The sequence below is a fragment of the Leptinotarsa decemlineata genome, unplaced genomic scaffold (genome assembly GCF_025532065.1).
Source record: "Leptinotarsa decemlineata unplaced genomic scaffold, Ldec_3_MD MMD2_tig00026314_RagTag_RagTag, whole genome shotgun sequence".
NCBI classification, from domain to species: domain Eukaryota; kingdom Metazoa; phylum Arthropoda; class Insecta; order Coleoptera; family Chrysomelidae; genus Leptinotarsa; species Leptinotarsa decemlineata.
The window spans coordinates 830247-846847 of NW_027412684.1; the positions used below are offsets into that span (position 1 = coordinate 830247).

The 16601-nt window shown below is 37.2% G+C and overlaps 1 protein-coding gene across 2 annotated transcripts in view; it reads right to left on the bottom strand.

Annotated features, from left to right (window-relative positions):
- Positions 1–1205: 1205 nt before the first annotated feature.
- LOC111510640 (nose resistant to fluoxetine protein 6) overlaps positions 1206–16601 on the bottom strand; it is a 39057-nt gene continuing 23661 nt past the window's right edge. Inside the window, exons 10-13 of one of the 2 annotated variants that reach the window (XM_074181485.1) lie at positions 12381–12567; positions 6476–6618; positions 4187–4295; positions 1206–1441 (exon numbers count right to left, since the gene is read on the bottom strand). In XM_074181485.1, coding sequence (XP_074037586.1) covers positions 1314–1441; positions 4187–4295; positions 6476–6618; positions 12381–12567 — 567 coding nt within the window. In that variant the 3' untranslated portion in view covers positions 1206–1313. The remainder of the gene's footprint in view (positions 1442–4186; positions 4296–6475; positions 6619–12380; positions 12568–16601) is intronic. The other variant, XM_074181484.1, reaches the window with a different exon arrangement.

The window sequence follows — 16601 nt, forward strand, 5'->3', positions numbered from 1 at the left end:
AAACATATATTCTAAATCTCGGATCCCAAGTACCACAATCATTTGTACATTCTCTTTTACAGCAGATAGTACACAGTGCACAAACAATCGGTTACAATAAAAATCGATGACAAAAATGTGAGGCTTAGTCTGGCCGTACACGGACCACAAATTTGCAGTTGAGGCAACCACAACATTGTGGCCACGTTGACTGCACTTCGCAGTTGACCCAACCACATTTTTGTGGTCGACTTGCGGTCATATAAACCGCACTTGCAGTTGAGGCAACTGACATCAAAAATTGAATGCTGTGAGACGAATATGTACGCGGTAGAGTACGACTGCAAGTTTGTGGTTAGTGTACGGCGGATGCCGCGATGACATCTCGGCGGAGATCAGCAGCAAGTTAAATGCCGACGCCCGTTTGGACTTTTGTGAACGCCCGTGTACGTGTAGTACAGTATTTCTTAGTGCGCCCGTACAGGAGCCACATTTTTCGGTCGGATCGACCACACAGTTGCGGTCGCGTTCCAGCGAACTCAAGCCGCCCATAAGAAATACTGTACTACACGTACACGGGCGTTCACAAAAGTCAAAACGAGCATCTGCAGTCAACCTGCTGCTGATCTCCGCCGAGATGTCATCGCGGCATCCACCGTACACTAACCACAAACTTGCTGTCGTACCCAACCGCGTACATCGTCGTGTACTTTTTCTCATATTGGTCTCACAGCATTCAATGTTTTATGTCAGTTTCCTCAACTGCAAGTGTGGTTTATATGAACGCAAGTCGACCACAAAAATGTGGTTGGGTCAAACGCAAAGTGCAGTCAACGTGGCCACAATGTTGTGGTTGCCTCAATTGCAAATATGTGGTCCGTGTACGGCCGGACTTATGGGCGGCTTGAGTTCGCTGGAACGCGACTGCAATTGTGTGGTCGATCCGATCGCAAAATTTGGCTCGTGTACGGGCACTCTTACTTTTCAACATACCCTTACATCGAGTCGTGACATTATTTCTGATGTGTCTTGCTACTTTGTCGGGTTGACAATTTCGAAAGTAAAGCCACTTTAGAAGGGATATAAACACCATCAGAAACCAATATTTTCCAAAAGAGGACCGAAAGTTAAATTTTCATCATGATATTAATTTTTTCCTTTTTGAATATTTAGATATATGAATAATTCAAAGATGAATGAATAAATGACTAAATTGAAACTTCAAATAATTTTCATCATATGTGTTACTCAAGCTCCAAATTTCCACAATAAACCAAAACATATTGAATACAATTGAAATAATAATTTTTTTAAAAAATTTGCATAACAATTTTTCAGATCATTTTTTTAGTCGTATTATCATCTTCGTCATATTTATAAACACAAACCACATATCCTTTCTTATTCTTCCTCTTTTTCTTGGTACCCACTTTCAATTGATTTCCTGCTGCTTCTTTGAGGGCTGAAAAAAGGTAGAAAAACAAGTGTAAAAACAAATAATATAAATTCATTCTTTTGTTATTCGGGAATTTTCAACTATTCGTAGCCTAATCTCAGTGAGAGTGCTAGATGAGAAAAATAAACAAGGTTACGGAAAAATATTCCGCTTTTAAAATGTTTCAGCTCAGATTCTTTTGATAAATATTTCTATTTTGATTTCGTCTCTATATTTTCTGGTCCAACGACTACTACAGAAATATATTTTCGTCACCGCTTCATAAAACGTTGGAAGCAAAAGGTGTGTCGAAATGAAAAATGTCGATTTTTCATATCAAATCAAATTAATCTGATGCCTGTGCCTAGGAGAAATACATATGCAATGTAAACGAATATTTCGTAGGGAAACACAGAATGTTCAACTCTTACCCGGAAAACCACTACTTCCATGACTTATACCACGACTAGCCTATAAATTATATCCTCCATGCATGTTCCCTCACAAATATGCAGATTCTCTTTCGTCCAGCGGCGTCGCTGAAATTATGACCTACAGACAAGGAATGATTGGTTTCCTTTCGTAGCTTCATTTACGATATGGAACTTTTACTTCTTAATGTGTATAAAAATGATACAGTTTTCAGTCACCTCCAGTCCAGTCACGTATGTCGAGACATAGTTCTTTACTTCTGGTGAGAGAAAAGTAGTTCCATTAGATTTATTTTGAGCTAAAATTTTCTATTTCTATTTCATTGTGGATGGAACTGCTCAGCTCCAGCTTCAGTCCGAGAAAGTCCGTATGGATTTTCTCTGTGAGGAAAGTTGCACAAATATCTTTCGAATATAATCCATCACCTGCATGGTATCAATCAGCTTCCGGCATCTATTCACTAAATCGTAGTATGTAGAAACGCTCATCATACTTTGCCTGTAAGAATCTTCAAGCTAACAAAGAGTTTTCTTTGAATAGCCCTCAAAACTTGATTGCAACCATATTACACCATAACCCTCGCTCATCATGTGAACCCACGACTACCAGGCGAACAAACAACAACTAATCCAGCTAATTCCGCGCAGAAAGGTGAAGTGAAACCATCAGGTACCTGTGCAACGTCTTCAATTTGCAAGATTCCTCGCAAGTAGCTTCCTATATATGAACATAAATAAATATATAAATTTGGTCGGGACGATCACTGATAGTACTTGCTCCTCGTCAGTACCGGGAAGGTCATTTCAGATGGGGTGAACCATCTAAGTATCCCGAACAAACAAAATTGATTCAAATAGTCATAAAGTCTATCTACAGTTGATTCAGAAGAATGTACCACTGCGCCACCTGCAGACAAAGTCCGAAAATAACTCCACAAACATACTCCGGTGTGGGAGTCAGAATGATAAGTATCTTCCAGAGAGGTGCATATGACATGCTCAAGTTTGGGTGAAAACACCATAATCCTTGCATTTCACGAGACATGACCACGGGCCTAAGGAAGAAAACGCGTTATTTTTATTCAAAATTGGCTTTGTTCATCAACGCAATTCTAATCAAGAGCCACACAATTATTCCAGCGCCGCTCTAACATCTCAATACCATTTTTGTAGAACTATTAATTTTTACCTCAAATAGGCCTCAATTTCAGCAATAACCTCTTCATTCGAGGAGCGAAATGCCTCACCAGTAAGAATTTTTGAGGTCTGCTAACAGCCAGTAGTCGCTTGGAGACAAATCTGGCGAATATGGTATATGCGGGAGCAATTCGAAGCCCATTTCATGCAATTTTGCCATCGTTTTCATTGATTTGTGACACTGTGCTTCGTCTTGATGAAGCAGAACTTTCTGTTTTTTCAAATGGGGTCGTTTTTTCGCAATTTCGGCATCGAAAGCTCCAATTACGCTACATAATATTCACTATTGATGATTCTCACGATAGTCGATGAATATTTCACCACGCATATTCCAAAATACCGAAGCTATAACCTTTCCAGCCGATTGTTGTGCTTTCGGGCATTTTGTACGAGATGCACCAGTTGCTCTCTTTGGACTCATATGACGATCGTTTTTATTCCGGAGTGAAATGATGAATCCATGTTTTATCTCATATCGACGGAGAAATTCCAGTTTGTTATGTTCAAACCTGACCAAACACTGCTCAGAGTCATCAAGACATTTGTGTTTTTGGTTAACAGTGAGCTCGCGCTGCACCCACTTTGTAATAATACTTGAAAATGCGGGAATAGTGTACCTACTAGAAACCATTATACATTTTCGATTCAATGTACGCAAAAGCACAGTTCATGTGTATTTTTCATAGTATATCTAACATCTGGAAAAATGGAATTATGTGATCGAGTGGCATTTTGTGATTTTATCATAACTGGGACGCCAGAAAAAGGTTTCTGACATCATGATTTTTTAGATGTATTTCAAACTGAAAACCCTTTTTCTTTGAAATACAAAATTTGTCCGAAGTAAGATGGATTCCCTGATTTCTAAATTATTCATAAGACGATTCCACTTTTAAGCCTGTAAGTATGCTCATATACGTCGAACAGAAGACACCAGTTTACTAATTTCCTTAACTCAACGATAATAATTTAGAGTTTTCGATCAACTCATATAAAGTTACAAAATATATTTATGTGTGTTAATTTCTATAATACATACATATAACCAGTTGTTTTACCTTTTATTAGACAAATTTATAAAAATAGTTTTGTCCCTTTGAAATGTTTGCCTGTTAGATGTATGAATCTAAATGTATCTACTCACCCTTATTGAAAATAGCTTTTCCTAGAGCGACATATGGAGATTCAAAAGCTAAACACCAAATTGTAGCTAATACAAGTATGAAAAACAGATCACCCATATAGTCGTGGAACTAAAACAAACAAATTTACGAAAATATAATCAGTGATTGCCTTCGAAATAGCTTTTGGCTGACGAAATGTATAATATATTCTCACACATCCGCCTTCTGAATAGAAAAAAATCTAATGTAGTTATTGTTTTTTTTTTCAGTTCGCGTTATTTCTCAAACTTCTTTATATTTTCGGCAGATCCTACCCTACGAAACTGTATAATATTCAGCTCTTTTTCTATTAGGCAAAATTATTGAATTCAAGTTGCTGATAGTTGCTGGTAAAATATTGTTCTTTGTGGAACATATTTTGACTTCACATAGTAACTTATCGAGGTGAACTGAAAAGTAGTCCCTTCCTACATCTGTATAAAGTCATCACAATTTTAATTTTTTACAGATTATAGAAAGTGAAAATTCCCAAAATGATCGACTGAAAACTGTGGTTCATCTACAAAAAAATTTTCGTTCAATAATGAAAGAAAAAAAAGAGAAATAAGGATTTTCTATGTATTTTTCTCGATGTTTCGGAGACTGAAATCTGTTTTCTTCAGAATTTGAAAAACGTCTTCATCATAAAATTATTCGGAATCAGAATCAAAACAATGTCGTCTCCACGAAATGTATATTTGTAAGTCAGAAATTAATAGCAATTATACATGTAAAAATTTGTAAAAAACAGAAAGTTTTGTTTCTCATTTTTCATGATGATCTTCTACCACGTAGTAACGGTTACATTAATCAATTTATTTATAAGTATTGCTTTTCTCAAGTTTGCGACTCTTGAGTAGTACGTATGCAATTATTCTCATCTCATTTCATTATACCCATGTTCAAAAGAATATATATATATATGGAACTTTTGTAGAGTTTGAAGATTTTTATGTTGAAACTCACGAGAACAATCCACAAATGTATTGAAAATATGTTGATGGAGGAAGATGATGATCACAAGGCATGTAAAGTGCTAGGATAGAAACAAACGGATATCAGACAACATACTGAACCTAATATTTAAGAAGCCAACCAACACATTCTGAACGAAAACAGATTTGAACTTTTTGAAACGTTGACAACATATGAAATTCTTGACTCTTTTTAAACGGACAAAATTAATGAATACGATGAGTTAATAGACCGATGAGTTTTATTTAATTTATTATTTATTGAATTTTGCCTTTCTACAACTGCATCACATTCTCCATTATAATGTGTCTGTTCATGTTGTTGAAGAGGAAAATTCTCAAAAAAGTTAAATAAAAATTTTGAGTTTTGAGACAGTGAATTTTCATTCCTCCTTAAATTTTCAATTTATTCAAATCGTAAGTAGATTCGATTTTCTATAAGATGAAAAATTGAGAAAACAAGTCCAACCTATTGATGAGGATCAATATACTATGAGCTCTAAATCAATTGAAAAATTCAACAGAATGTAAATTCATGCTGTTTATTTTTTTCCTAAACGGGGTTGGTGAACTGCATAGTCTGTAAGGCTGTGTCTCATTCGAATAACTATTTTATCATTCATGACAAATGCTTATTTTATGGTGAAAATTTCACAAACAAATGTTTGATGTGATTCTTAAACATGATACAAATTTTCTGTTTCTGAACCGATTGTGTAGAAATGGTGGATATGCATATAAAACATTGGATATAGAGTACCTCTTAATAATAGAAACATCACACGGTAGAGTTCAGAATCAAAATGATTTATGAAGTCAACTAAAACTGAAATGCAAACAAAACATGAACGATGAAAGTTTTCTTGTCATCAAACTAGTTCAAAACACATAGGGCGTGAAAATACAATTGTACAAAAATATCAGTTTTCAACCATGAAATCTCCGAGTTATGAAGATAGTCATGTATACGACATCTTTAAAAAAAAAAAGATTCTATATTAACAATTTCATATCACTTCGGTAAGTGAGTTTGATCAACAAATTCAGTTGTTTTTTTAGTCTTATCGGGTTTGACGATTCCTTATCCAGCAGTGGATAGGAAATCAAGAGCTCTTTCTCCCATTCCCATTAAGAAAACTCGAGGGAAGATATTCCCGCTGCATTTCATAAGTCGAAACTTGTCCCCCTTATGAACTTGATATGTGTTTGAATTTTTGCGAAAAGTTCATTCTCCGGTAGGTCTGCCTTGGAGTACATTTTCGATGTTCCTAATGTTTCGAAATAAGGAATACACACCAGTTTCATGTAGCTGAAATAGTCTGAATGCTGTTTAGATCCAATGAAGTAAACTATGACAATCATTTGGGTCAGGTACACACTATATGATAGTTTGACCAAGACTTGGAATATGGGAAGCGACAACCACTCATTTAGCTTGCCTGAAAAATAACAGAATACTTTAATAGAAGTTATTAAATATTTATAAAATATTTTGAGCTTCCAAATTTGTTCTCGGTCAGGTATTTATTTCAACCTGTATGGCAAATCTACATTTGCTTCTAAAGTTACTTTATAAGTTTAGTGATAGATACATAAAATCATTTTTGAGTTGAGCGACTATGGATACCACATTTTCACAGAAATTGATAGCTTTGGTTTCTAAACATCTCTACTATCCCACCATTAGTGTTTCGAAATCATAATCACCCCTTGCCATAAATTGTATCAGGTTAATCATTACTACTATTGCAAACCTGTAAACACACACGAACACGAGGGACCGCATGAGAAAAAAACCAAAAACTGGTTTCTAAAGAGACTAACTGGGTACCGTTTTTTGGACACCTGAACAAAATAAAACTGTAGTTATACGAGGTCTGTTCAAAAAATTAGATGAATTTTCATTTTTCACATAAAATGTTAATTCACCCATCCATTTATATTTTGTTCCCTTCAAAGTAATTCCCCTTAGATATAATACACTTGTGTCAGCGTGTTTTCTAATTCTCGAAGCAGTTCTGATATGCACTTTTTGGTATGTTCTTGAACCCTCTCAGCGAGTCGGTTTTTATATCCTCAATCGTCGCAAAACACAGTTTTTTCATGGGTGTCTTCAATCTTGGGAACAGAAAAAAGTCAGGAGGGGCTGAGGCATGTTGTTGTTGTGTTTGACCAAAAAATTACGAACAAGCACTGACGAGTGAGCAGGTGTATTATTGTGATGCAGAGGCCATGAATTGTTTTTCTACAATACCGGAAGTGTTCTACGTATTGCTTCTCGCAAGCGGCGCATAACTTCAAGACAATACTGCTTATTGACCGTATGACCATGTGGCAAAAACTCCTAATGCACTGTGCCACGGTATTGCAAAAAAGTAGGCAAAACTTTGACATCTGATGAAACTTGGCGTGATTTTTTAGTCTTGGCTCTCCTTGGCTCTTTTATGGGGACGATTGGATTTTGGTTTCGATTTCATAACCAGAAACCCATGATTCGTCACCAATTATGTCCTTTTCAGACAAAACAAGAATCGCCGTTGACGTTCAACATTTCCTTAGTGATGCTCATGCGACGGTTTTTTTTGACAAAATTCAGCAATTTCGGAACAAACTTTGCTGCCACACGCTTCATGCCCAAAATTTACGAAAAATTGCATTGCATGAGCCAGCCGATATGCCGACATCCTCAGCAACTTCTCTAATAGTGATTCGCCGATTCTTCATAACAATTTTCTTCCCTTTCTCAACATCTCCATCGGTTGTTGATGTGCTGGAGCGTAGAGGGCGTCGTTATTCACATCTTCTCGATTTCTGTTGAAAGCTTGTACCACTTGTGAACATTTTTCTAACCCACAAAATTAATGGAAATTTTTAGACATCATCATCATTTTCGACAGCCTCTTTTTGTGCCTCTCAACAACAAAAAATTGTTATTCGAATATACGTAGCCTGCGAAATTTGAACATTCACTCCATTTTTTGAACAGAGCATGACAGCTCGTCATGTGTAATGCCAATGCAAGATATAGGAACTAGATCTTTTTCATAAACTACACCTTACGATTTGATCTCCACAAACTTCATTTGAGAAATATATCACATGTTTCGCTTCTTCAACAGTGATTTGAACTAGATCTCGTTTCGAAACCACTGCCGTGATTCCAGATGTTTGGATTACTGAAATATACTGACATAAGAAATGGATATTGAACACAAAGATTTCGTTACTATGAAAATCCAGACCGAACCCATTGAAGTTTATGAAGTGCCTCTTTCTGATACACCCATCTCAAAATGGTTGTCCAAACTAGCTGTTTCTACCGATTTCGTTTGCGTGGACTCTGGGATTTCCTAGATTTTCAAAGAGAAACATTTTTTTCATGTACATGCCTATCTTTGAAGGTTGAAGGTCATTTTTGATGATGCTTAGTTCTTTCAAAGCCCGATAGCACGGTCTACTAGAGTCTTGATGATTTCTCTTTAAGTCGATTGATGGTGGTTGGATTCGTGGTTCAGATACTGTCCCGTGTGAGTGGGTTTTCGATATACAGATGTTTCCCACATAGTGTCGGTCCTACCAATACGTCTGAGAATGGCAATTCGTTGTAGACTTCCTGCTCCATTGAGAAAGTGATGGAAGGTCTTTCGCTGTTGATGTGTTTCAGGAAGGCCTCTTGTTCAGTATTCCCATGGTTGCTATTTTTTTAATTCTTCTTTTTTATTAGTTCTTTCGGGGATTTCAAATCATTTTATATATTATCAGGCAATAGAAGTCCGAGCTAATGAAATTCATCATGAAATATTGTCAATGAACTTCAAACAAACATCTATCATGCTATTTAAACAAATTTCACATTATGAACTTTCCTCATCAGTAGCTACATTTGAACTGAATAAGTCATAAAAATCAAGGTTTATCTCTCAAATTGCTATCAGAATGTGTTCGTAGAACGTTTTATAGAATGTGTATAACAACCTGTAAAAAATGTCTACTTGTGCCGCTGTCAACCTTGAAATTTGAAATAGGAATCTGTATTTTTGTTACCAAATTTTCAAAGTATTTTATACCAAGAATATCACCTCAATTTGAATCAACTGAAGCTACTGTGTAGTGAAATACGGTTTGAATGAAGCCAATATTGTGAAAAGTGTTGAATTCCGATCAAAGATAGTGTCATTATTTTCATAAAGTTTTCAACTACATCAGTGAAAACCGCGCCCAATCAATTGAGCCGTTCTGAAAATCAGCGCGAACAAACAACGAAACGGAAATCCTAAAAAGTATCGTTTTAGATTCTATTGCGTTTATGAAAATCCCCAATTATAGTTTCTCTCAAATATCTCATATGTACAGAGACCGATAAGTCACACTTTCATTATCTGTATTGATGTTGATGTGGCTGTTCGAAAAATTCAACGAACCAATGTGATAATGTCATCTGGAAAGAAAATGAAATCGGGAAAAAAAGAGACAGATCCTGAAAAATAATAAACCTTTCAAACTCAAAATCAAATTGAGTTAAGGAAGTCGAGCAAAATGCCCGATATACAGAAATAAAAATTTTCAATCACACCTTCCCTGATGGAACGATCATGAAAGAAACAAGTCATTAATGAAATGGAACCGTTCATCAACGAGGAAATGGAATATTTTTAAAAAAAATCTAGGTGAAATTTGTAGACGAAAGAAAAAATATATTTAAAATATCCAAAAAACACTTCATTGTGAGATTTTCACTCAACAATTTTACAAAAACGCAACACGTGTTTCGCCATAGAATGGCTTCTTCAGGCGTGTCTTTACTGAAGACCACTTACAGGGAACGTTTTTTCAGAAAGCTGGGGAGCCATACACAAAAATGATCCGACAAGCCATAACATCAAAGTTTGTCCAGCAAACCCTCATGCCCCACACGGTCAAAGGCCTTAGAAATGTCAAGTGCAACAGGTCGGTAGCCGGTCGATTCGACGTTGGTGCTTTGTTCACTCACTCAAATCGACCGCCGTGTTGGTCGGTGGTTCAAGCCCCGGGCTGAACGATCGATTTTCACCTACTATCGTCCAACCCGTGTTAGGAATACCACGTTGAAAGGTAAGACCTCGTTAGTCCTTAGCTCGCACAAGTTTCGACTTCTGAGGGTTGTCGTTCGTGGGCGGGCGACAGCTGGTTTATGGGATGAACGGATTTTTTAAAGCTCTTGATTCTCATGTTTCTCGAATGCGTTATTCCCAATATGGGTGACATACGGTAGAAGATCTCCTGTTGATCTTTGTTTCTCAAAGCCAATTTGATGATCACTCATAATGTGAAAGTCTTCAAATATGGTGGTTTACGGCTTTCTCCATGATTTTTGATATCACTGATAGCAAAGCAACTGTTCTATAGTTATTTGGGAATAGGCAAGAAATATTCCAACAAGAAGAAAAAAACCCTTAGAAGAGGACTCTTGTAAGACAGGTTGGAAAGTCTGCAAAATACTGGTGCGAGTTCATTGACGCACTTTTTGAGTACGATGACGGGCACTTCATCAGGACCAAACGCCTTGTTGATAATGAGCTGATTCAAAATTCACCTGACTAGACGTTGTTGAAAAGTAATTACCGGCATTGTGGATTCTAGTATGGGAATAGTGAGTGATGTCATTCCCAGAAAATCGATTGAGTAGTAGGACGCAGTTCGTTCAGCTAGTAGATTTGCTTTTTTTATTGCTATTGTTGCAATTGAACCATTTGGTTGTGTTAGTGGTGGAACTCCCAGTCAGCAGATCTGTAATTCCAAACTTTGCGCGGCTTAGATTTTTCCCCAACATTCATCGGTAATTCACTCAACACTGAAATGAGTTTGTGGTCGGAAGATCCCAACGGAGGCCCTACGGTAACTGTGTAAATTTTTGGATTGATTATTAGGTGTAGATCTAGGAGACTAGCATATTCTCGATAACACTCAGGAATCCTGGTTGGTTCATTTATAATTTGAGTGGGTCCGCTGCTTATTGCAAAAGCCTCAGCTTCGCGATCTTGCATGACTTTGATATTTGAAAATTTGAGCATTCGATATTGTGAACATTGAAGTCATAGAAATTTCAGCACTGGGATGATTGATTTGCAGAAAGTCAATGGTATTTGCAAGTAAAGAGAATAGTGCCTTGTATATCGCTTGGTGGTCGATAAACGCAGCGTATGAATTCAGTGGTCTTCTGCGATGTTATTTCAAACCACATAACATCAAAGTTTTGAGGTTCCAGCATTTCCCCTCGTTGACAGGAGAGATCGCTTCGAATAAAATGACATATTCCAAAGTTACTTCTCAATCGGGAGTGGAAATCATAGTCGGGATATAGAAAATTGACGCGGTTTGTTGAAGCACTGACTTTGGTTTCTATGAGTGCAGAAATATGAATGTTTGCAGATGTGCACTGAGTTTATATTTGACTTGAGTCCGCTGATGTTGTAAAAATCGATTTTGAAGTCGCTAGTGGGCCTCTCAGCAACTGCAGTTGTCATGCTATTTTCCAGTGGACTGATGTTAGAAAGACCCTCTTGTCCGGCAGATATTGTAGTTTTCGAATAACTTCGGCAGGATGATGCCTTTGAATCTGCTTCTACTCGGAGATCCAATTGGAGAGCTATTTTACTTCTGGAGAATTTTCACCCTAGGAGCCTATTCTCACCCTTGAAATCGAAAACAGCAACGAATCGTTAGCATTAAAGCAACTTCACGCTGCCTACGCCATTGCAATGGTATGTCACAGGGCGATGCCAGGCGTAAAATAAATCCATTGGAAACTTTCTCCAAATCAAATCGAAAATACTGTATATCGACCTGTGTTTCGAAATTCACGTCAAAACATAAAACTTTTATTGTGGTGTGGCAGAAGTATTTTCAATTGATTTGACTCTTACAGTTATCTTTGAATACCTATTCAAATATTGTTGGGTTCAAAATCAGTTTTATTGGTAACATCTAAAAAATCAACTATTACTTGACTTTCATCAATTTTTCGTAAAGTTGCCTGAAAAAGTGACGAAAAATTCAGATATAGGTTTTTCTCAGAATAGAACTATTTTCAGCAATCTTTCAGCAAAGTTGAATTCCGACTCATTCTAAAAATCACGGACTAACATTATTAACTCTCAATATGGGAAGCAAATCATACCAAAACAATAAATAGATATTGGATTATATTTTTATTTTACCCTACCTCCATGACCTGTGCAACAGAGGAACACAATACTTCCAGTAACAAGGGCCCATGCTTGCCTAGCGCAAGAGTTGAATAGGCCAGCTCTAATAGGATCGTAATCATCGTTTCTTGTGAAAACTTGGTGCAATAGTATGAGACTGACAAATGCAGTAAATGTGGAAATCCATAAAAATACATTCGTGAACTGAAAAATAAATTGATTTGTTAAATTCGAAAGTATTTTAAAATTATGCCTTTCAGCATTTGATATTCCCGATTATTCCCGCTTTGAATTACAACACATATCCTAACGGTGTCTTATCTTCGATAATGCGAATGCTTCAAATAATTAGCACTTCGAACTACATTTCAATACGTTCCTGATTCGAAAGAAATATTAGTCTGTGTAAATAAAAGTAAGCACGCTTAGGAGTGAGAGTGTTCACTTCCGCAAAAGTGATGCTGCTGTTTAGTAGCATCAAAGCTGTCACCATAGAGTTTCCGCGACTTTTACAGTTTGTTTCTACATGATGGTGTGATATTACGATTAAGTAGAAATGTAATAGTAGGCACTACACCCTCAGAAATATAATTGCGTTGAAAAAAAAACATTGTTGTCAAGGTTGTGATTCTATATATTTTATCATCATTTCTCCTCATCTGTTCAATATTATTTCCGTACGTTACTGCAAGGGACAGATTATGGCAAAAACGTCAATCATTTCTGAGAAATTAGTGCCCACTAATTTGACACAATGGTATGAAAGGTAAAACTGGAACTTTTGGCATAGTATGAATCGAAAACAAGCAATTTTCCCAAATAACAGAACTGTAAAACACTTTCGAACGTGCGTTTCACCAACCAAGTTGTCACTTTCAAGGGATGGAGAAAACTGATTCATATTTCTCTAACAGTCTCTATTTATATCAAGCATGCTACACTCTCACTTTCCGATAAAAATTCAGGTAGAAATTTTTAGGAAATTTCTCGTGGCAGTTCCCAATAATTTCAACAGAGTGATTCATGAAAAGGTGAATAATGAGCTGTTCTGGTCTTTAAAATCGGATACATATTGCGTGTTCTTTGAAACTCGTTTCAATTGCTCGCTTAGTCTGACCCAAATATTTTTTCTCGCAGTCCTCATGGCTCATTCCATCCATCCCCGACTTTCCATTTCCCAACATTTTGTCTTCAGGGTTACCTAATATTTCTCGAAGTGAGCAGAAGTTTTGAAGGCTACTTACACATTCAACTTCTCAAAAATACGGCCTTATCCGTGTATCTGGGTTCATGGGGAAGGTCAATTATCTTTGGATTGATGTCTTTTTAAAAAGTTGGAGATCCACGAAGATTCTCTTCGAATTTTCGTTTCCTCATTAACTCATATGCTAGTTTTTTGTGAACTTTCTCTGCCTCTAATTCAAGCATACTTCGTTTGCTATATAGATATTTGATTTTTAAATTTATGTATTTCCGTTTTGGCCAAAAGCAATTGGCATTTGCCACCAATAATGTTTCAGGTCTTGAAAATGGAAAACAATTGATTGTCATTTCTTTGGTGTATAGGTAATGTCAATTTACTGACTCATTTCCGTAATGTAATTTAGTTTGAAGAAAATTATAGGCCCTGGCAAAGCTTCACAGTGAGAAGCAAAAGCTTGGCAAAGTAAAGCAGACTTTTGATTTTAGATTTTCGACTGAGGCACCATTAATCCATTTTCACACTCGTCACTCCTTTCGGTTACTGTATGATGTACAACTCTCAGTCGGGGATTTTTCAAATGAACCATGATTCCTTAAGCTCCTCTCAATGCGTTGAAAATATCTTTTGAATGGCTAACGTCTCTCAGGGTACAATTCCCCGTATGAAGCTAGAGATCCAGTAGCACTTCTCAAACATCACGCTTACACCAAAAACATATGAACTTCCAAATTCATGGTTCTTCCTTCATAAATTCACACGAATCGAATCAATATTTACGTATTCGACAATAAATTTGACAATCATACATATTCTGTTAATTCATAGCTCACGTTAAACAAATCAAATCATCAGTGTTACTATCTTCTTTCGAGTTTGAAGGCCATTCTAGTTTAGAACTGCATCCTAACGTTTCGTCAGCATGAGTGGCTGGCTTCTTCAGAGTTTTATTCATCTTGATCATTCACCGGTGACTGTCATCGATGCCCACCTCACGATAATGTTATTATCTACCGAGGCTTTGGCTAAATCTTGGTGGCACTCTAGTACTAGCCCTGAGGTGTCACGTTGTTTGTTCAAGGCTAATAGGTCTTGTCTACTATCAGTGCGATTGTTGTGTTTTTGTCAGAAATTCATTCTCTGGTTATTTCTTTTATGACGATTAAGAAAACAGCCAGTTCTGTTCGAACCACGCTAGTATTTTTTCCCATTCTCCACTTAATCCTTAGGTTTAGTCATCTGGAGTAAACTCCACATCCTGAGCCTTCTGTAGTCTTTGAGCTGTCTGTATATATGTATATTGCATTTGTAGTATCTGATTCTGTGTTCTGTTTTATTTGTATTTTGTAAGGTTTATTAAACACGAACGTGGGTTCAATTGCATTACTGGCTGCCTGCACCAGAAGTTGCGCTTCCCGCCATAGGCTTAGTCTCAATTGACCCATTTCTACTTCGAGGTTTACACCAGACGTGCGCAATCGTAACATGGCCATTAACGTAATCTCCTTAATGTACAGGTCCAGAGGGGTCAGACCAGTAACTGATTTCATTGCCACGGTTGGTGTTATTCTCATAGCTCCTGTGATGTTCAAACAAGCCAATCGCTGTATTTGATATAATTTTTGAATGACAGTTGCTTGTAGAACTTTTGGTCCCCATGCAATGGCTCCGTACGTTTACATAGGTCTTATTATTGCAGTGTAGATCCAGGTGACCACACGGGGTGAAAGACCTCCCATGTGCGTCCCACTATCCTCCAACATTGCTCATAACCCACATATACTATTTTTGCTCTACTCTGTAAGTGAAAGTTCCATGTTAGCTTCCTGTCGAGGGTAGTACCAAGGTATTTCAACTCTTCAGAGAAGTTTAATTCGCTTTTGAAGATTTCGGAAGGTTTTAAGACCGATAACCTTTTTTCCTGGTGAAAAGAACCATCTCAGTCTTCTTGGGATTGATCGACAGTGAGTGTTCCTTACACCATGTTTCTATCAATTTGAGCCCATCCTGCGCTCTATCGCACAGTGTCTTCAAAATTTACCGGTCTGCAAGATAACTATGTCACCTACATATGCAATTGTGTAGAATCCATTTTTGTTGAAGTGATTAATCAGGGTATCCAGAACTATATTCCAAAGAAGGGGTGATAAGACCCCTCCTTGTGGACATCCCATCATGAATAGTCATCTTACTCTGATGTCTTCTACATTGATACTTGTTGCTCTACTAGAGAGTATCGTCAGTATTCATTCTCCTACTACCAGAGGTTCATTCCGGGAGTTTAGTTGCTAGGTAATTGTTGAGAAGGTTGTTTTATCAAATGATATCTATGAATATACCCAGGGTGGATTTTTTGTTGTCCAATAATATTTCGGTTCTACTAACCACATGGTGGTATATGCATGGTGGTATATTTGGATGCAGTGAGTTGTGAACTAGTACTTCATCTCTTATGTTCACATAGCCACTCCATAGTTTTTGAAAAAAAAATGTGAGACTAATTGGTCGGAATGCTTTTGGTAAGTTGTAGTCCATCCTACTTGGTTTGTGTATAAATACCACTCGTACTTCTCTCCACTTACTGGTAATATATCTCGGAGCGAAAGAGGCTCTAAATATTCCAACCAGGTGCGTCATAAGAATATCTATTCATCATTGAAGTAGGGCTGGTCTTATACTGTCAGGTCCTGGTGACTTGAAGGGAGAAAAGCCTGATATGGCCCATCGTATCCTATCCTCATTAATTACTGCACTAGCAGAATGCCTGTCGTATTGTGAGCGTGTTGTTGGTACTTCCCTCCTGTTCGTCGTTCCAGGAAAGACAGAACCTGAGAAGTGAGTTTTCATGAGTCCCGTAGGTTGGCGGTTTTACCATTTTTCCTCATCAGGGTGCTCTTATGGTGGTCATTTGAGAGTGCCTTCTGTAGCTTAGAAGCAGTGGGAAGTCTTCGACTGCCTCACAATAAGCTCTCCAGGCTTCTCTTTGCTTTTCTCTGCAGACTTTTTTGAACTCTCTGAGGTTGGCTTGATATATACC